A 22,503-nucleotide genomic window follows, 5' to 3' on the forward strand; every position below is an offset into this window, starting at 1 on the left:
CCGCCATACCGCCGGACTCGGTTGTAGCACGACGGCGTCACGTCACGGAAATGTGCGAAGCGTGTCGTTACCGCAGTCGATAGTCCAGACGATGTTACGTTTTTACTACTGAACACCAGACATATGTGCACGCAACACAAATACCACCCTCGTTAAAGGCGCATCTATAAATGAATTAATGTATACAATAGGGTTGTAACTAATCTGAAATAACTAGACATGGGGTAAACTGGGGGGGGGGGGGGGGGGGGGGTCCGAACGACCCCCTCCCCAACATCCATTGAGGCAAAAACATATTTTTCTTACAGTGTCATGTCAGGTCAGAGGGTTTTACGTGCACATATAGAACAAGCTGTTGTAGCGCACGCCTGTCATGGGCACAAGAGCCGGCCTTGGCCGGCTCCTCCGTCCATGACAGGAAAGGTTGGGTGGGGGGGGGGGGGGGGAGGAGGCAGGTGCAAGGGAGCACCAGCAGCCCGACCAAGTCGGTAGCCCACCGACCGGGGTCGATCCTTAACCGACCGTGCATCAGGCGAGCGCTTTACCGTCGGGCTACGTCACGTCATCAGCAGAGGTGGAAGAGGTTACATTATCTCAGAGGTTACATTATCTCACAGGTGGAAGAGGTTCCATTATCTCAGAGGTGGAAGAGGTTACATTATCTCAGTGCAAATGAGTGTCTATTCATGGATGTTAATCTTTGATTATCTCATCTATAACCCCTGATACACTCCGTGCATATCAATTAATAATTATGCAGCAGTATCTTTCTACTACCTTATGCAGTTTTATGTACTGGAGATGGATATATAGATAGCAGTCTTTTGTAGATTACTTTGTTATCACCGTTTTGTCAGTGATTCATGAAGGCATGTCATCTGAAATATTTATGTGATCATTTAGCGTTGTATACAATTGGTGATTCATAGAAAAAACGTTAAGTCAAATATCGGGGAAAATATGAAACACAGAACATTGCACAAAACCAGTGTATTGTGTTGTCTATGTAAGATACAAGTTTTACTTTTATACATGCCTTACTTTTAAATAAAAAACACTTGAGCCGTCCGCTACTCAACATCTACGTGCTATAAAACGATTCTCGACTGACCCACTATCTTCAACTGACACCCCCCCTTTGCGAATCCTTATTTCTCCAGGGCTTAAGATTATAAGTAATTAAATGTATTATTATAAATAAATACTATATTATCTATTTTTATTATATTAGTTTTTTAGACCAGCCCGACTGAAAAATATATTGCACCTTCTAAATATTAATTGTAACCTCATAACCTGAGCTAGCTATATTGAATTGGTGCTTCTAAAAAATATTAATTTAAATTAAAATTAGTTTAAAGGTTTAAGTCCCCTATTTATTTTTATGTTTTGCTTTAAGTGGTCATACCACGTTTCTAAATTACTCCCCTACATATTTTATTCCCCCCTCTCCCTCCCCACTCCTGCCCCGAAATTGTCACTGGCGAAGTCGGAGGCTAAATCCGAGGTGGGCGTGCCTGAACCTCTGTGGATATGGGCACGTAAATAGAGTTCCCATCCCATCCATCCCATCAACTGACACAGCCCATAGGTTTTTCTTCTTTCATAAAATGCACTTCTTTACCTCTTCCGAGTTACTTCAACCCAACAATTTGTTATTTTCTTTTAAGAACCCCGAATACAACCCAATGGACTATTCAACATGTATGGTGGCAGAACTGCCATCGACGTAACGAGATTAAAAAAAAAAAAAAAATGCAACGATGTAATTGACATAATTTAATTTAGGGGCGGGATGTAACTCAGTCGGTCGAGTGCTCGCTTGAGGTGCTTGCGTTGCAGGATCGAACCACCTCAATGGATCCATTCAACCGAATGGGGTTTTTTTTCTCGTTCCAGCAAGTGCACCACAACTGGTCAAAGGCCGTTGTATGTGCTTTCCTGTCTGTGGGAAAGTGCAAATAAAAGATCCCTTGCTGCATTAAGAAAAATATAACGGGTTTTCCTCCGATGACTATGAGTCAAAATTACCAAATGTTTGATATCCAATAGCCGACGATTAATTAATCAATGTGCCCTAGTGGTGTCGTTAAATAAAACAAAACTAATCACATAATTTATAAACATTTTTGCAACGTTTTGTCAATATAACGAAATAATTAAGTCAATATATATATACTACTCAAAAGAATTTAAGGGTCAAAAATTTATAACCAAATAAGTTTCAGAGTGTATTAGATTGATGATGTAAACTACACAAATTTTTTATTTATTGTTCCATATTTACAAAAAAAACACAAATAAACGTCACTGTATACAAGAAAGTCACATGACATGCTGTCAAAGTTGAAGGTTGTCAAACATGGATTTTACACATTAGAACATTCGTTTAATAGTGTGTGAATCTACCCCTGGCGCGAATACACTCGACACATCGTTGCCTCATGCTGTTGATCAGACGTCTGAAGAACTCTTGGGGAATGGCCTGCCACTCTGCCATAAGAAGTTGACCCAGATCATGAAGGTTGGCCGGAGGGGCATGGCTATCCCGAACTCTCCTGCCTAATTCGTCCCAGGCGTACTCTATTGGGGCCAAGTCAGGCGAATATGCGGGCCAATCCATCCTGGCGATACCTTGTTGTCTGAGAAAGTCCGTTACCACCCTGGCGCGGTGGGGTCTGGCATTGTCATCCTGCAGAACTGCCCCGCCGCCAATCTGCTGAAGGCCTGGGAGAACCAACGGCCGGATAATCTCATTCAGATAGCGGATTCCATTCAGATTGCCATCCACCACATAGAGGGGGGTCCTGTGGTGGATAGAGATGCCGCCCCACACCATGACGCTGCCACCACCGAATCGGTGACGTTGTCTAACGTTAACGTCAGCGAAGCGCTCCCTAGGACGTCTGTAGACACGAACCCGACCGTCGTTGAACTGGAGACTAAACCTGGACTCATCAGTGAACATCACTCGACCCCACTGAACACGTTGCCACCGCAGATGAAGCGTGCACCAGTGACGTCTGGCCGTTCTGTGAAGTGGTAGGAGTGGTGGTCGAACAGCCTGGCGACGGCAGCGTAGATTATTGGCTCTCAGACGATTGCGTATGGTTTGATCAGACACTCGAGTTCCAGTCGCAGTCCGCAGATTGTCACGTAATCGGCGTGCAGTGGTTGTGCGTTGACGTAGAGCCATATTGGTGATGTAGCGGTCCTCTCTATTTGTAGTGCTTCGGGGTCTTCCCGAACGTGGACGATTTCGAACAGAATTCGTTGCTTGGTACCGTTGCCACAGTCGGCCAACGACACTCTGACTGACACCAAGTCCTCAGAGCAACGTTTCTTTGCGTATTGCCATCCTGAAGCCAAGCAATAGCCCTTCCTCGATCTTCGATAGTCAGTTGAAGTCGTACCATTCTCGAATTTGGAGTGTGCACCGTACACGAACGCAAGCTCCAATTATACAGAAATTCAGCATTGGGAACATGGAATACATGTGCAAAGCGTGCAAATGAAGCGCTTTGTGAAAAAGCAAGTTATGGGCACTTAGCAGACCTTTCGCTTTCGCCCAAATTTACGTGCAAATGTAAGCATGTTTTCGCCATTAGAACTAGTCGACAGTGTCAATGACAGTGGATTTTAATTCATTTATGGGTTGCTTAGACCCACTTTCGTCAAAATGGAACAATACCATGCGTGACATTATGGTCTAGCAAATATAATTGACATTCAGAAAATAATGTCGAAAATATCGTCTGACCCTTAAATTCTTTTGAGTAGTATATATATATAATTTGATTATTTATCACATATTGTAGAAACTAAGACGAACCTTAACCCTACATTAAGTGGTCATGTTGATGTCAGTTCTGTGCCACCATACACATGGGGTTCTCTTTCCTCTGAAGTTCACGGCAGTTGTACCAAATTCACGATAGACGCACAGTTTACCAAATTCACGATAGACGCAGTTTGAAATGGAAATCTCGAAACATTCGGGGTGGCGAGAGGTAGACCAGTCACAGTGAAGTAAATAATTGTTGCGGTCCTCCTGAGAGTGGCAGTCCTCCTAGGAACGAGCATCTGATAGTGGATCATGGAAGCAATTACGACGGTCTAAAACATCCTTTCGACTGCCTTATGCAGATACGATTTTGATATGGGAATACGGTTTTGTCGTTTAGAATCGTTACTGCTCAGTGTATGCGCGTGTATGTGTGATTATGTGTGTACGTATATGTGCGTGTGTATGTTTTTGTGTGACCTTGTTTGTGTGTGTGTATGTGTGTGTGTGTGTGTTTAGTTAAGTTGGGGGTGGGGGTTAATGTTTTTTGTTTTGTTTATTTGTTGTTTTCGTTTTCTTAGAGATACTTTTGTCATTCTTTTTATGTACAGTAATTTGACGTTTGGCTTGGTACATCTTAATTTCATTTTCTTTTTCTTGTATAATAGTTGTCAATGCATTTAAGCTACAAGCTGTGGGAAAGCCATGTGACTCAATATAACAATTTGAAACACAACAAACTCTCACATAAGATGAAAATAGTGCATTTATTCTGAGAAAAAAAGTTGTACCAGAAAAAGAAAACATCTAGACAAAGCAATTTGCCTCGATCTGCAACAATTTGACTGACAATATTCTCACTTTGTTAAATCTCCAGCTACCAGCAGCCATGATTTCAAACTCTGTGCTGGCTGTATTGTACCAAGTCATACAAAATCTCTTACCTCACAATACAATAAATATGGAAATGAGCAAAATATATAAATCGTTATGCACAAAACAAAATACTGAGTAATAATTGAAAATAGTTGTATTTAAACTTTTTTTCTATATGAATGTAATTTGTAAACACTCATAAATGTATACATATATATTTGATATAAAATTATGTAAAATAAATGTGATAAAACTAGCAGTTGTTACTGGGCATCACAGTGAATAAATAAGATTCTATTTAAACACATCTCAAGGTGAAACTAAATGTTTAGTGAATTGTTCATTACCATCAAAGATTATTTGTCCCAAAATGCTTAAATTGTTAAAACTAAGTTATTGCCAAATGACATATTAGGTTGAAACTAAATCTATATTTATTTCCTAGTATTGACTTATTCCACAAAAGACCACATTTCAAATAGGTGATTTAAAGAAAGAAAACAAAAATCCTATGGTTGTTTTTCATAGAAATTTGTTACCAATTTAAAGGACATACCCCTACAATGTTCTGTTTAATAGGAACTAGGGGGTGTGACACTATAAATAAACATGGATGAATTTCCATGCATGGTGAATATACCTTGGAGGGTAGGTGGGGGTCATTATAAATTATATTACACGTCTGTAGCTAAGGTCAAACAGTATATATGGCTGTGTCTGGTCAGACAAAAGTTTCATAATTAATGCAGCAATGTGGGGGTTTTCTCTTGTTTGTTTGGTTGTTGTTGTTTTGGGGGGATTTTTGGGGGTGGGGGTCATTCTTTTTTTTTCATTTTCTTTTTTGATAGGCATGGATTGGACAGAAAAGGTTGGTACATTTAGTTTGTTATGTCCTCATCTACCTGGGTTCCTCCTCAGTGGCCATGGTGCCCCTCATTTACCTTGATACCCTGAATATTTTCCAGCACATTTTCCATTTAGTCAAGGAAACTTTAATGATTTTGACTTAGCCCCAAAATGACCTCATTTGGCCCTTATGGCAGTGTGGCATTAGTTCAGGTATAGATGGTACCTTTATAGCTACAATGGTAAAATGTTTGGGGAAAATTTAAATGTTGATGTGCAGTGTGCTGACCAAAGACCAGTAATATACTTGGTTTGGCCTAATGGGAATTAAAAATACTTGGCAACATGTCAATTAATTTATATATATATATAAAGACATAAAAAAAAATATTTCTTAAATATATTTAAAGTTTTCTTAAATTAACATACAATAATGACATTATCATTTTGGAACAGATACAATCTATTGTTATATAAAACAAAATTTTAGAGAAATGGAATTCAATTTGTTCAACAATACCTGTTGAAGAGTGTGGCAGTATAAACTAGCTCCTTGTCTAAGATGCAAATAGTGGCGGATTATTTATTATGCCAATGATGCATGTATATTTACTATGCTGTAAGAAAATCCCTCAAAGTGTTTACATACATACAGCGGACCACTGCACTCTTCAGAACACACCTTTGAGGAAGGCTAAATTTATTAAGCCTGTTTTTCTTTAATCACAGGTATTTATGCATTGTAAATGTACATGTGTGACATACAAACAGGCTATGTAAATTCGGCCCATAAAGTTGAACACAATTTAACAGTTGTACAACGCTATGCACATGCACTGGCTGAAATATGCCAGTTCGTGTAATGGTCCATAAAATCAAAACACCCACACAAAGCGACTTATGTTTTTGAAGTAAAATGAAAATTTACTATTTGTAACAGGGAAATGCATGTGATGCAAAATATTAAGTACTCTGCTTAAATAACAAATTCTTACTAAAAATCTTATAATACTGTGAAACCTGTCTAAATCAGACCCTGAACAAACTGAAATACTGTCAAAACGGCCACGTGTCATGGTCTCAAATTTTCTAAATTCTAAAATATGACCCTCTAAAAACTGAATCCTGTTTAAATGAGATAAATATTAGGTCCCCGGCGTCATCTGGTTTAGACAGGTTTCACTGTACTTTTAATATTATTGTCAAGTGTTTTTAAATGTCCATCAAAACAACATAGATCTTTTGTACACAAAAATACAACATGGCACAGGGGGGATAACTGAGATGGACTTCAAACAAAATACAAGAATTCCATCTACAAAAATATACATTATTAATAAACTGTGCAATATGTGACATTTTACAAAACTCTGGAATAAAGATTATTTAATTCTTTTTTCTTTTTTTTTCTGGAGGAATGTACAACACTTACAACATCAAGTAGGAGAATCAGCCAACTCACAAGCAATGTGACATCCAATATGGCGTAAATATTGAACCTAGCACCAGTATTGGACCTAGTATCAGTATCAGACCTGGCACCACAATTGGATCTGGTATTAGTATCAGACCTGGCACCAGTATTGGACCTGGTACCAGTATCAGACCTATAAGCACCAGTATTGGATCTACTATCAGTATCAGACCTAGGATCAGTATTGGACCTGGAATCAATATCAGACCTAGCACCAGTATTGGACCTGTAATCAGTATCAGACCTAGCACCAGTAATGGACCTGGTATTAGTATCAGACATAGCACTAATATTGGACCTGGTATCAATATCAGACCTAGCACCAGTATTGGACCTGGTATCGATATCAGACCTATCACCAGTATTGGACCTGGTATTAGTATCATCTGCTGATGATTCTCTGTCTCTTGTTAATATCAATCCTCAACCGTTTGTTTTTAACAAACCATACTGAACATACCAAACCTCACTTTGATATTGAACCCGATACCAAACCTGACACCGATATTCAACCTGTTACCAATATTGAACCTGACACCGATATTGAGCCTGACATTAACACCAAACCTGACGCCAATATTGAACCTGACATCGATACTGAGCCTGGCACTAACACCAAACAAATGAGATGTGTTAAATAGAGATAAATAGAGTAGATAGTTCTATAGTAAAACTGGGTTATAGATGCTTCATGAACATCAATACTATGGGGTCATCATAAATTGTTAAATAGAGATAAATAGAGTAGATAGTTCTATAGTAAAACTGGGTTATAGTAAAACTGGGTTATAGATGCTTCATGAACATCAATACTATGGGGTCATCATAAATTGTTAAATAGAGTAGATAGTTCTATAGTAAAACTGGGTTATAGATGCTTCATGAACATCAATACTATGGGGTCATCATAAATTGTTAAATAGAGATAAATAGAGTAGATAGTTCTATAGTAAAACTGGGTTATAGATGCTTCATCAATACTATGGGGTCATCAACATCAATACTATGGGGTCATCATAAATTGTTAAATAGAGATAAATAGAGTAGATAGTTCTATAGTAAAACTGGGTTATAGATGCTTCATGAACATCAATACTATGGGGTCATCATAAATTGTTAAATAGAGATAAATAGAGTAGATAGTTCTATAGTAAAACTGGGTTATAGATGCTTCATGAACATCAATACTATGGGGTCATCAAAACCTCATACTAGTATTACTATTAATGAAGGTGGGAGTCGATTTGGCCGGGTTTGATCCACGGTGGTGATCATTTAACACACATCTATGTTGACTCTATCAAAATAAATAAAACGTAATTTTACACTTTTACACTCCACATTTAATTATCCTAAAACAGAGCTAGCAATAGATGATTTTTAATAAAGGATAATTGTTTGAATATGTGTATACTTTAAGCAGATTCCATAATGTCGTCAACCATACAAAGCTAAGACAGAAATGTGAGTCTTGCAGCTTTCACACGACATCACGTGACTCATCTCACGACATCACGTGACTCATCTCACAACATTACGTGACTCATCTCACATCACATGATTCTCATCTCATATCACGACTCATCTCACATCATGTGACTCAATTCACATCACATGACTCATTTCACGTCAATATGTGACTCATCTCACATCACCGATACTAATCATGACATCACACAATATGTGATTCTCATCTCACATGTGTCTCATCTCACATCACATCACATGACTCAGCCTAGCTCACATCATCACATGACTCAGCTCAGCTCACATCATCACATGACTCATCCTACATCGTGTGACTCATATCAAGAAATACACAACTGGAAGCAAACAAATTTCAAATATAAATCAGTGAATCCAAAATGGGCCCCAATTCCACATGATTTCAATTTTCAAATTTTGCATGCATTACAATATTTATGTGAAATTACTTTCCAATTATGTGCAACACCTAACCAAGTCTTGTAAAGGTGGTTTTCTAATTATGGTTACAATTAGAGTAAATTTTTAAACATGTTTTTTGGTAAAAATTTGTTATTGTAGAGTTGGGCCCATGAATTAACAGATATATTTGGATATGAAATGATTCATGACCAACTTTAGCTTACCGGTATTTAGAATGCATCAAAGTGCTTTGGCCATAAGATGTGACCATGAATTGTTTATTTTTTTTAAAAATAGTAAATCAGAATATATATAAAGATTGATTTGTACATAAATATACACATCCTTACATTTCTTTTATAACGGTATACAATGTGAAGTTGAACACAACGTGAAATGTATGAAAGGGTTATCTTATTTTGGCAAATGGTACCTAAAATTTAACATGCACAGAACAAAACCAGTATCATGTACATGCATATGAAACAGACTTTACAATGAATGGCTGCTTGCTGGGATCAAACGAACACACATGCACAGAGTGCTGTTACTGAGTGGAGGCTAGTACACATGTAGTTATTGAAAAAACTATCAAACTACAAACATTTCAGTCAAGGGAGTAGGCATTTGTTCTGTGAATATTATCAAATGATTGTCTTGCTTTATAGTTATCTCTAAATGTTATCAAAGACAAATATTGTGCCATAACAATGGCTAGCTTTGAAGATTTTAAAAGCAACTCAGTTTGTACGTCTTTGTGATCCATTAAGGTGAGATGATGAAATTTCTGTACAAGAAAAGCTTGCAGAGTGTACATTCTACAGAGAGGATTACATTCCCAGTTTATGTATCTTGTGCCGTTTTCAGTACTTTATTTGCCTAACTGTACAACAACACAAAACAAAACCACTGCTACGTGTAGGGTCCACACGGATTCACAGCAAGGATTCTATTGTACCTCATTATTATTATAAAACAGGACCAAATCTCAATTTTCCATCCGATGTGCAGTTTAAAAGATTTGGTCCTCGTCGACCTATGTCAATGATTACAACATCACTTTATGACAAATAATTGAAATATTTAAATCATATGAGTTTTCATTCTAACACATTAGCAAAACCATGCGACAGATACGAAATACTTCAATAAACTGTCTTTCAATACTGTTTACCACTCCTACGTCTAACATTAATATTCTGTTTAATATGATGTTATCTAAAATTCATCATGATGGCAATAATTCAGTTCAATAAAATGTGGCAAAAAATGGAAAAACATTCAATAAAATATCATTGTAACATATATGACAAAAACAAATTCCACCAAAACGGCAAAAATATATATATATATATATATATAGCTCTTATAAGACTGCATTGAAAATAATGAGCTGATAAATTGTGAAACATTATAACAGAAGTAATTTACAAATAGGGTAATAAATCTTGTGATACGAGGCTAACATAATAAATCTTGAGCCAACCCAATTCTCACCAACCTACAACCATTCATTCTCTATACAAACTGCTACTGAATACCAGGCTTATATCATTATACAAAATGTGGTTTCCAGGAAGATAGAAATAATGGCAAAAACATTGATGTAAAGACCAATCAACATACATGTAAGCTGTGTTCACACTAGCAATTTTAGCCTGGGTTAAATTTGTTCCAGAATAAATCTGGTTCGGTTCAAGCATTCATACCATCAATTTTTCTGGTCTAAATTGGTACAAGTCAGTCTAGCCCAGACCAATTTCGTCCGACTAGAAACATCAATCTAGGCTCAGGCTAGAAATAAGCCTAGTCCAAATGTCACTGTGTCCACACTCTTCAATTCCATGCCCAAGCTACATTCAACCAATAAAAGAGAATATAAATCCTTTAAAGTTGATTAAAAAGCAATGCACTACAATGCTTGTGTCATTATGTCATATTGTCACCATAACCCAGGTTATTACGTCATATTTTCTAGTCACGTCATTCTAAAGGAACATGGAAGTAAGCACCAAAATAATAATCGTTGTCATGATAGAATAAATAAATAATACACAAATTTAATGGCTGTGTGAAACCTCGTCAGAAGTAAACAGGAAATGCACTTGATGGTGTCCTGCTCTAACACATTTGGTCTGCCAGCACATTTTGGTATGCTGACGTAAAAATGTGCATGGATGTGCCATTCTGATTCGTCTCGATCCAAACCTAGCTTGTTCCAAGTCCAGACCAATTTAGCCTGATAAAACAATGCTAGTGTGAACACTGTAATACCTTCACCTAAGACAAGTGAAGTTGTCACTGTAGCTCATATCTTAAGTTAACCATTCTGCCATAAAACAGAAACCTGTTGAACACTGTTAATGTAGGTTGCTGTGCACGTGATGAATACAACAGTTTGCTGTGTTCAATGAGGATGATGCACGGCCGAGAAAACATAACTGGATGTCTTGTTAACAAAGATTAAACATCAACTTCCAGAGACACTCGACTACAGACTCATATGTTCCCTTCAAACACTATTATAAAGAGAAGTCGTTTGTTTCAGGTCAAATTCATATCTATATCCAGAACCCTCCTAGTTGGCCACATATCATTTACCTGATAATTAACATGTCAACTCACCAGTTTACACCGACAGTGAATCAAGTATTTTTCTTAGTCATGAGTTTCTACTGAATTCTTTCAAATGTGTAAGTACTGATGCACTTTTATATCAGAACCCAATAGCCGATGTATTTTTTGTGCTGGGGTGTCGTTAAACATTCATTTATTCATTTTATATCAGAATGAGAAGCACAAGTAAATTGTGACTGTCGTCATGACATTAAACTGGACAACCAGTTGTAAATTCTGAATTCACAGGAAGTGAATCTGATTGGTGCTCTGATTTAAAATATGGAATCGGACTGGTTATTCAATTTAAGGTGATGGTGACACACTTCCAATGAAAAATAAGGGATGATACCTAATAAGGGATGATACCTAATAAGGAATGATACCTAATAAGGGATGATACCTAATAAGGGATGATACCTAAGTATGTGGCAGAATTCAAAGTTTATAAACAAAGTTAAAGAGTTTTTTGTTTGTTTAATGACACCACTGGACCACATTAATTTATTAATTATCGGTTATTCAATGTCAAACATTGGGTAATTCTGACACATTATCTCAGAGAGAAAACCGGCTACATTTTTCCATTAGTAGTAAGGGATCTTTTATATGAACCATCCCACAGACAGGATAGCACATATCATGACCTTTGATATACCAGTTGTGGGGCACAGGCACAAGTAATAGCCCAGTGGACCCACCGACGGGGATTGATCCTAAACTGACCACACATCAGATGACCACTTTACCACTGGGCTATGTCTCACCCCCGTGTTACAATTCAAAGACCAATTCATGACTATAATAGTAAGTACAAACTTGTACTATGCATAGACATGAATCTGACCTCAAATTAGCAACCGATACATGTATATAAACAAAATATTTGAGAGAATTTAGTATTGGAAACAATCCACCAAGTATAATATTTAAAATAAACCTACAAATTACATATGCCCACACATACATACATACATACATGTACATACCTACATGTACAGTTGTATACATAATATATGTGGAAGTCATCAGACCATGTTCACAATTCATTCAACCAAAATAAGGTAGAACAAATCTCATTGTATAAAACATACTTCGACAAAAAGGTTTAGCAATTTGGTAAATGTTATAAAATAAAAGAAAACTTGTTACTTAGAAAGTGAAATCAGACACTGGATTTAACTAATGCATCATTGTCAGTGTAAGTAACAGGAGATTTTCAATACAAAATGAAATACGTAACTGTCACATCACTGACCGTACATGTGACATGTAGTTTTAAAGTTCAATACAACAGTACCAAATTGCTTAAAGTATTTGTCTTAGTATGATTGTTCTCTGTCAAATATAGTCAAAAGAGTCCTTGAGAAACTAATACCTTAAAGAATTCTTGATAATTTGTTATTAAATTTATAAACACTATGTTAAAAACTTGACATATTAAAACAAATTGAATATTGTTTCACAAAAATACTCTAATTACTAATGAACTCTTTTTTCTTATCTTTTTTTGAGAATAAGCCACTCACAGATTTTGACCAATTGCTTTTCCCCCAATTGCTTTCCCCCAGTCAATTACTGATGAATTTAATTTTATATTATTTCTTGCTTTCTTTCTCGTAACATGATTTATCTTTAACTCATTGCAAATACTCTGAAAATTCGCATTTATAACATATATTTCGAGTTAAAGTGCTGCTTCCTGTGTTTTTATAACAATTGACAAGTTCAAGTGTGACTTCCTAATAATTTGATTTTACATTCAATGAATCAATATAAGTTATATAAATTACTTCATGAGACAATAATTACAAATGAATTGTTTCCAAGAACCATGTAATTACACAACATATATCTGTAAACTCGATCTGAAATGCATCATATGATGAAATAAAATAACACCAATTATAAAGTTGCTGAACATTTCTCAAATTGTATAACACTACTCAAATTGTATAACATTTCTCAAATTGTATAACACTACTCAAATTGTATAACACTACTCAAATTGTATAACACTACTCAAATTGTATAAAATTTCTCAAATTGTATAACTGACTTGCACCAAAATAATTGAGTAAACACTATTGCAGTGAGATTTCTTCCTTAGTATGCCTGCACGTACATGTATAGAGGGATGATTAACCCTTTCACATTTTGAAAAATTCTCTCCCAATTTTTATTTTTTTTTTACAAATAATTTGTCATAAGTTTCTGATTAATAACCAATCAATAATCTTACTGTTAATGATGACAAATTTTCCAGTATGGATTAATATATCGATTGCTCTTACAGGCACTAAAATATTTTACAAATCAACATTATGTTATTAGATGATTGTACAAAAAAAAAATCTAAATTTGTATGATAAACACCGAAATCAAATGTGTAAACCTTAATAAATTAAAACAATTTCAGAAACATGATATTAAATGGCACTCTCACATATACCATATTTCTGATGTGTGACAAACTGTGTAACAAACAAAAATAAGCACATGCTGTTCTTTACATGTTAAGACAATTATCAGTTGCGCAGTACACGACACCAAGTTTGACACATGAAAATACAACAAGCCTGTGATTGAGTGATATATGTGAGATACAATAAATGTTGTTAACAGTGCTCAGCCAGAAATAACATATTGTTTGGTTTGTTAAACATGTTAACACTGTTAAATCAGAAGTAACACTTTGATCTTCAGAATATTAAAATTAATTTCAGTTCCTGAATTCTCGTATTCTGTTAATTCTGTGCAAGTCTGGAGAATCAGCCCTTATATGTGTACATGTACAAAGAAACTCAACACTGATACAGTATGGATTAGTCTTCATATCTAATATATCATTATTGTACAAATGACAGAAATAATTAGTATGCTATGAATAGTTGTGAGTTTTGGAATGTTTGTATTAATCTAATTACTTGTTCTGTTCGAGATGCTTCAACACTAGCAACAGTTATGGAGAAAATACATCAAGTGTTGCAAGCGTGAAATGTGTTTCTGCATCTGGCATCAATGGTCAAATTTTTAATTGACATGAAAATAACATGAAAAGCATATTAACATTTACAAACTAACTTTCATCAACTCTTGTCAGTGTTATTAAAACAAACTGTTCCAAAAATAAATAAATAACGTTTTGATTAAAATCACCCTTCTTTTTACATCATAAAAATCTAGGAATCAAAATCTGTTTGAAAAATAAAGGCGCTATCGAATAGTCCTAATTTAAAACATGAGAATAATGGGGAAATGGGGTTTATGTTTAAAAACAAAATCTAAAAAATAAAATACACCCCCCTTGTCTTTGATCAGTCTATATATAATGAAAGTTTTATATTCAAAATAAGTGTTTTATATTCTTCATGAAAGCTAGTTAAATTTTCTTAACAAACACTGTATCTAAACATGTTAAAGTTTTACATTCAAAATAGATAGCAACAGATTATTTATAAACCTCGCTGAAATTTGTTAACCATAAAATGTTTTGAAAAATTCTTAAGATGATAAATTTAGTTTGTAATTTTAATATTATGACATAATTATGCTGCGTCTGTTGTGCCCTCAGGGATGTGAATCAATAAGCTACTAAAACGTTTCACAGTTTCTCTTACACCCCTCTCTCTCACACAGCTCTCAGCCTACCTGGACAGAAAACACACATACAGACTCACAGATGGAAGCAAATAGAATACACAACATCATATTAAAAGAAATGTGCGACCTGCCCACGTATCAAGAAGAACGATACATGTTTGTCTAAATAGTGACGACCTCACATTTCAACTGAACATCAATCCAGCGTTACTGAAAACCGATTTCTCAAATCGCTACCTTGCCAACCGAAGTGCCAAATAGCCGACCCACACCTTGATACAACAGAAAAATCTCGGAAACCAGTCATCATTTCGAAACAACTCCTGACAACTTGGCTTCTCGATTTCATGTTATGAGTTATGTCCCTTTGCCAGCAGCCATTCTTTTGATTCAATGTGCATCTTCTTTGTTCATAGCAAGTTTCCGCATTTGTCGGATGACAGCTGTCGCATTGTACGCTTGCTGAAAACAGAAAGAAAAAAATTACTTTACATATTTCAATAGAGAATAAATAGTAAATAACCTGTCAACAATAACAATCGAAGTATCCAATCAGTAAGTAATTTAGCAGGACAGTATTAAAAAAACACCCACTCCACACATTCCTGAGCCTGTAGTTGAATTCTGTATTTGGATATTCATCTTTAATCTGTCCCATCCTCCAACAAAAATGTTTTTTGTAATTAATTTCAGTTTGCTTGCCATAAAAAGAAAAGTAGAAGTGTTTTGGAAATAACAAAAAAAAGAACTATTTTTGTGTGCACTTTAGAAATCAATCGGCTCAGAAATAAATAACCTGTACAGCACACTGGTACTGCACTGTAGTCTACAACTGTGACGCACATACCTTCCACTCTGTAAATAACCTGTACAGCACACTGGTACTGCACTGTAGTCTACAACTGTGACGCACATACCTTCCACTCGTCCACTCTGTAAATAACCTGTACAGCACACTGGTACTGCACTGTAGTCTACAACTGTGACGCACATACCTTCCACTCTGTAAATAACCTGTACAGCACACTGGTACTGCACTGTAGTCTACAACTGTGATGCACATACCTTCCACTCGGTAAATAACCTGTACAGCACACTGGTACTGCACTGTAGTCTACAACTGTGACGCACATACCTTCCACTCTGTAAATAACCTGTACAGCACACTGGTACTGCACTGTAGTCTACAACTGTGACGCACATACCTTCCACTCTGTAAATAACCTGTACAGCACACTGGTACTGCACTGTAGTCTACAACTGTGACGCACATACCTTCCACTTGGTCTTGGCGAAGTTCTTCTTCATCTGTGCGCTTACAGATGCATGGATGTTCTTATCCAGGGCAGCATTGCCAGATATCCTAGAAAAGAAACCACATGCTCATCATAACTATATGTATTTGAACAACAACAAGCAACAGTGGAATACATGCAATTTATTTCTGGTTGGTGTTCCCTCTGGTCCCAGACAGACCATGGGTTGGCCTCAGACCACAATTAATTTCGCTATATGTTTCTATATAGCCTTAGTGGCTATAACATTTTTATTAATATCAGCAGGTCTGTGAAATTTTGTATGTACCTTTGCCTGCATGGGGGACACATACCCTGAAAAGGACAACCCCTGTTGTCCCGCTCTTTCTCCAAGCATATTGGTTTAAACAGACACACCCTCTAAACCAGGCCGGAGTACACCCATTTCACACAAAAAGCACTACTTTTGCATGGGCCGGAATTACCACAAACAAGTCTTCAATGTCAACAAGTTACACATGTTTACAAACTACATGCTATCCCCTGTCACTTCAGTCAAACAGTTGCCACTTCATAGCTGTCTGCCATGAAATAATCACAGTCAAACAGCAGACTACTTGCGCAGTCAAATTTCCGGATTTTGGACAACCAAATGGGAAGATAACTGTAATCTGAGGCCGGTTGTTCCCATCTGGTCCCTCATGAAGTATTCTCACTCCATGTACATGGAGGTGCTCATTTACACAATTCAAATATTTGTCATCACCTTAAACCTAAATTCTCTGTTTGGAGAGAAACTTAGTTAAAAACAACAATCATTACCAGTGGGTTCATAAAAATATTAACACAGCCATTATATATATATATCAGTCTCATTATGAAATGGAAACTGGTCCAATCAGATAGCTCATTTTATGACATTCAGAAAATACTGGAATTGTTTTCTTCAAGAGTTTGCAACCGACACGAATATACATATACATATATACCACCTTAGAAAGTGTATGTCACAGGTTTTCCCATGGTATGCTATATACATGTATAGTGTCTGCATCCCTGCTTCGTTTAAAAACGTGGTATGACATCAGGACATACCACCATTGTTTTTCACTAATTACAACCAAGTTTCATTATACTACCGGTAACTCACAAAACATGGAATACTACTACTTTTATGTGAGATAAATTAATTTTTAAAAAGGTGTTTCTTTTAATTTGCATTTTTGGGGCTAATTATACAAAATGATGGGGCTAATTATACAAAATGATGGGGCTAATTATACAAAATGATGCCACTTGGAGATAAAAATGTATTCTTTTCTTTTGGTCATAAACTATATAAATAAAGGTAAAAATATGTGAACCCTCACTAGAGATTGTGCACACACATCACCTCCACCCCCACCTCAAGATATTGTCCCTACGGGCTGGTCATACACATATATACTATCACACTACATTGTGTATAAGAAGGTAAATGCAAATCGTGCCAGCTTACCATGGATGAGCGAGGGCTTGTTTGCAGGAGTTTCGATGTTTGGGGTCTTTACACATCAGCTTACGGATGAAGTCCTTGGCTGCTCATAAAAAGAAGAGAATTTTTTTATTACAAGACATTCTGACAATTATGCATTTATTACCTACAGTAACGTAGACAAAACATTAAAACTGGCCTGCAAAGCCATTAAATAACAGTAAACGAAAGGAAAGACAATAAATCTGAAATACAGGCCAATAATAATCATTTTTAAAAAGTAACAACACATATGATTCAGATTTCTGTACAGAAAATATGGTATACATGACATATTTTATGTTTACTCTCAGTACACCTGCATCCGAGATAAAACCACTGATATCATAAGTTCTTTAAATGGTTTACGCCAAGAGCTACTGAAGACGTGAAACAAAGAAGAATAGATATGATCTTCTATAAGTGTATCTTGTATACATGTATATATGTCTGTTAATAAATAGTTTTATGCATGACTGGTTTTTATCTATCACCTGTATAAATTATTTTATGCATGGTATGAGGGGTGCATTAAAACCCGGATGAAAGAATTTACCTTCAGAAGACTTGCATGGATTGATATTATTTATAAATATACTTTTATAAAATGACAAGCTAGTAAAAACATGTACTGATGTAATGGCAGGGATATGAGGGGCTGGAACAAAAAAGCTTACTGCGACTGGGGTCCTGAAGGAAAATTGGTGTTTGCAACTCCTGGAACTGCCAAAAATTGCACTCAACAAATGTAACTGGTTATAAGTTATAATATAAGGCACACATCATAAACTTGAAACCGTGAAAACATGCAAATGAATCTTGTGTGGTCAACAGTATTGAACATCATGTTTTTGGTTTTTTAGACAAAATGGAAAAGCACATTTACGCGTTTCCGCATAGCTCTCACATCCCTTTAATGAGAAAAAAGGTAACGACAGCTTGTCCCTATGTAGCAAAACAAGATTGTGTTTCCACATGCTACAATCAGTGTTTGTGAATAAACAAGAAAACAAAACAAAAACAAATAAAAACATAAACAAGCAGGGCTAGCTCTGACACTCGCCACATTCACCAGTTGCAAATTTCTAAAACATTTTGTGAATTTTATTTTAATTACATGTAATAATTGATATTTTGTTTCAAAAAATAACCAAGTTTTTTGTAATTCTTGAAGTTACAGATAAATTAACAAAATGGTTTGCTTACCCAGAGCTAGCCCTGAACAAGTGTTATTAAAACATTAAAAAAAGAAAACATTATTCACCTGATTCTGAAATTTCATCCCAGTAGGGAGAATCAAACTCGTACTCTGCTCTCAGGATTTGCTTGAACAACTCAGCATCATTTTCATCGTAAAAAGGTGGGTACCCACACAACCTGAAACGAAACATTTTACACAATTATTAAAACCCAGTGTTTAATGCCTTGACTACATCATCCTCTCCATGTACATTGAGAAAAGCAGGTTGAATATACCTGTAGGTATACGACTCATGTTGACCAGCAATCCACTGTACATGGCATCCTTACAAAATATGGGCTATGACTCCTATAGACCAGCAATCCACTGTACATGGCATCCTTACAAAATATGGGCTATGACTCCTATATGTTCTATCACTTCATATATTTACCTTTATTTGACACCCAATCCCCAATGTAGTTTTTTTGTGCTGAAGTGTCGTTAAACATGCATCAAATCCTACAGAACAGCAATCCAATGTCCGTGGTGTACTTACAAAATATAGGCTATGATTCCTATATAGACCAGCAATCTACTTTACATGGTGTACTTACAAAATATAGGCTATGACTCCTATAGACAGCAGTCTACTTTACATGGTGTACTTACAAAATATAGGCTATGACTCCTATAGACAGCAGTCTACTTTACATGGTGTACTTACAAAATATAGGCTATGACTCCTATAGACAGCAATCTACTTTACATGGTGTACTTACAAAATATAGGCTATGACTCCTATAGACAGCAGTCTACTTTACATGGTGTACTTACAAAATATAGGCTATGACTCCTATAGACAGCAGTCTACTTTACATGGTGTACTTACAAAATATAGGCTATGACTCCTATAGACAGCAATCTACTTTACATGGTGTACTTACAAAATATAGGCTATGACTCCTATAGACAGCAGTCTACTTTACATGGTGTACTTACAAAATATAGGCTATGACTCCTATAGACAGCAGTCTACTTTACATGGTGTACTTACAAAATATAGGCTATGACTCCTATAGACAGCAATCTACTTTACATGGTGTACTTACAAAATATAGGCTATGACTCCTATAGGCAGCAGTCTACTTTACATGGTGTACTTACAAAATATAGGCTATGACTCCTATAGACAGCAGTCTACTTTACATGGTGTACTTACAAAATATAGGCTATGACTCCTATAGACCAGCAATCCACCTCCTTGCCGTATGGCTGCTGGGCCAACACTTCAGGAGCTGAAATTAGACAAATGAAATACTGCTACTGCTATAACAGCCACCTTATATATCAACCAGCTGTCTAATATAATTCAAACAGATCAATACAGAACTGCATGCATTCACCTCTGCATAAAGACCACCTGCTATTAAAGGTTGTAATTTATAGGCTGGTTGGTTGTTTAAACAAGTTCAGGTCTAGATTTTTATTGCCAATATCCAGATTGGTGAGACTTCATGCAGCAAGACAATGCCATAAAAATAAACTGGCCAGCCTATTCTCCAGATCTAGAACACCTGCGAGATCAACTAGTAAGTTATATATAAAAAAGAGTTCATTTTCAAAATGTCATATATGCCAATTTACAAATATTGGAGTTAGCAGTGAAGGTAAATATATACTGAGGTTAGTATAACTGAGCAATCCAATCTATGCCCATTAATCAAGATCTTAATACTGTGATATACGATTCATCATGTTGCAGCAAAACGACGTTTTTTTCAAAATGATGTAAATGGATACACTGAGTTTTGGCAATAAACTCTTCATACAGACACATCTATCTTTCCACCAACTATCTTTGACATCTTGATGGCTGCTTAACATAAGTATGGAGAAAACCAATCACACACCAAGCAGTTATACTTGTCAAATGCATTGACTGTATTGTCACATAAAAAGAGTATCCCGTATTACATATCGTCCGTGTACTAAGAAAACCTTGAAACTGCATTCATTTATTTCAGGAGACGGAAAAAAATAGTTATAAGCTGATTCGGTGTAACAAATGGCTCTAAAGAATTGTTTCTTGAAGAATATACCTCTGCTTTACTCTCCATGCTATAGTACTTAAAAGACATATCTTACAATAAATCAGCTTTTAATAAAACATGTTTTTTTGTCTCCTGAAATTTGTTTTTTTAAATGTAGGATGCAAAATTTTATTTGTTGAGCGATGATATATCAAATGTTTTGATATAATCAGGTGATTAGCAAGTTAAAAACAAGACAACACAAGGTATGAACGTACCAACATAACCAGGAGTCCCACAAGCCGTCGCCATGGTCCCTGAGCCCTCGATCTTGGACAAGCCGAAATCACTAATCATGATTTTTGAATCCTCATCATGACTGTAGTATAATAAATTTTCTGGCTGCAAAACAGTTAGTGAAATAAATTTAATTTTTCTTTAAAAAGACATAATTTACCGTGATAATGTCCAATTTATAAACACCTCCGTAAGATGTCAAAAATTTTAACTCAAATTGTTGGTCGTGAAAAATACCCCAAAATACCCTTTTTAATTAAAAATGTGCCCTTTTTATCTATACTACTGTGCCTTGATTGGTATCTACTGCTCACCCACTAGCTATTTTAGCTCTGTCTTGGGTATTTTAAAAGTTGTCCGATATATGCAAACACCAGAAGCTGGAGAAAAAGCTAAATTTCTCAATGTACATGTAATAGCAATATTAGCAGATGGAAAGCCGAAGTAATTTTTGTCTTACAACTTCATAAAACCCATGATCCCCCAAAAACCCTGAGTAACTTGATGCTTCCATCCCTTTGTTCTTGTGAACATTCCAGGAATATCTTGAGGTGAGGATGGTGTACATACAATTAAACAGCTGGCACAGTTCATTCTGGGCTGATTTACAACGAAGGTGTGTTTGTCAAAAACGAACACACCAGTGCTCGGTGATTATAAACACTGAGGAGGATACTAGCAGGTTGCATCACACTAAATCAGAGGCTGCTGAGTCCTAACGCAGAAACAGTAGTTTGTGCCAGTGTATACTTTCTTTTACAGTAAATCGGGAAACAGGGGAAAAGATATATACACATGTATAATATATATATATATATATATATACATACACACACACATATACATACAACGATTTTCTTCGAAAATAACAGCTGTGAGGGCAACAGTTTTTAAATGTATTCAGTGCTAAGTGATTGCACATTTTCTCAAATGATTAAATGCAAGATACACGCATCTCTCTCTTTTTAGTTAAATGTTAAACCATTACCGCTGCGAGTTTATTTGATGTGTTGCAACCTGTATCGGTGTACAGGAGCTATCCTGTGTTCATTGGATGTGGTGCAACCTGTATCGGTGTACAGGAGCTATCCTGTGTTCACTGGATGTGTTGCAACCTGTATCTTTGTACAGGAGCTAT

The 22,503-nt window shown here is 36.1% G+C and overlaps 1 protein-coding gene across 1 annotated transcript in view; it reads right to left on the reverse strand.

Moving 5' to 3' along the window:
- Positions 1-12,136: 12,136 nt before the first annotated feature.
- Positions 12,137-22,503, reverse strand: part of LOC121369378 (calcium/calmodulin-dependent protein kinase type 1-like) — a 110,300-nt gene continuing 99,933 nt past the window's right edge. The window contains exons 5-10 of the mRNA XM_041494437.1: positions 21,347-21,470; positions 20,258-20,333; positions 19,120-19,232; positions 17,841-17,919; positions 16,362-16,449; positions 12,137-15,548 (exon numbers count right to left, since the gene is read on the reverse strand). Coding sequence (XP_041350371.1) covers positions 15,477-15,548; positions 16,362-16,449; positions 17,841-17,919; positions 19,120-19,232; positions 20,258-20,333; positions 21,347-21,470 — 552 coding nt within the window. The 3' untranslated portion in view covers positions 12,137-15,476. The remainder of the gene's footprint in view (positions 15,549-16,361; positions 16,450-17,840; positions 17,920-19,119; positions 19,233-20,257; positions 20,334-21,346; positions 21,471-22,503) is intronic.

The sequence above is a fragment of the Gigantopelta aegis genome, chromosome 3 (assembly GCF_016097555.1).
Source record: "Gigantopelta aegis isolate Gae_Host chromosome 3, Gae_host_genome, whole genome shotgun sequence".
Taxonomy (NCBI): domain Eukaryota; kingdom Metazoa; phylum Mollusca; class Gastropoda; order Neomphalida; family Peltospiridae; genus Gigantopelta; species Gigantopelta aegis.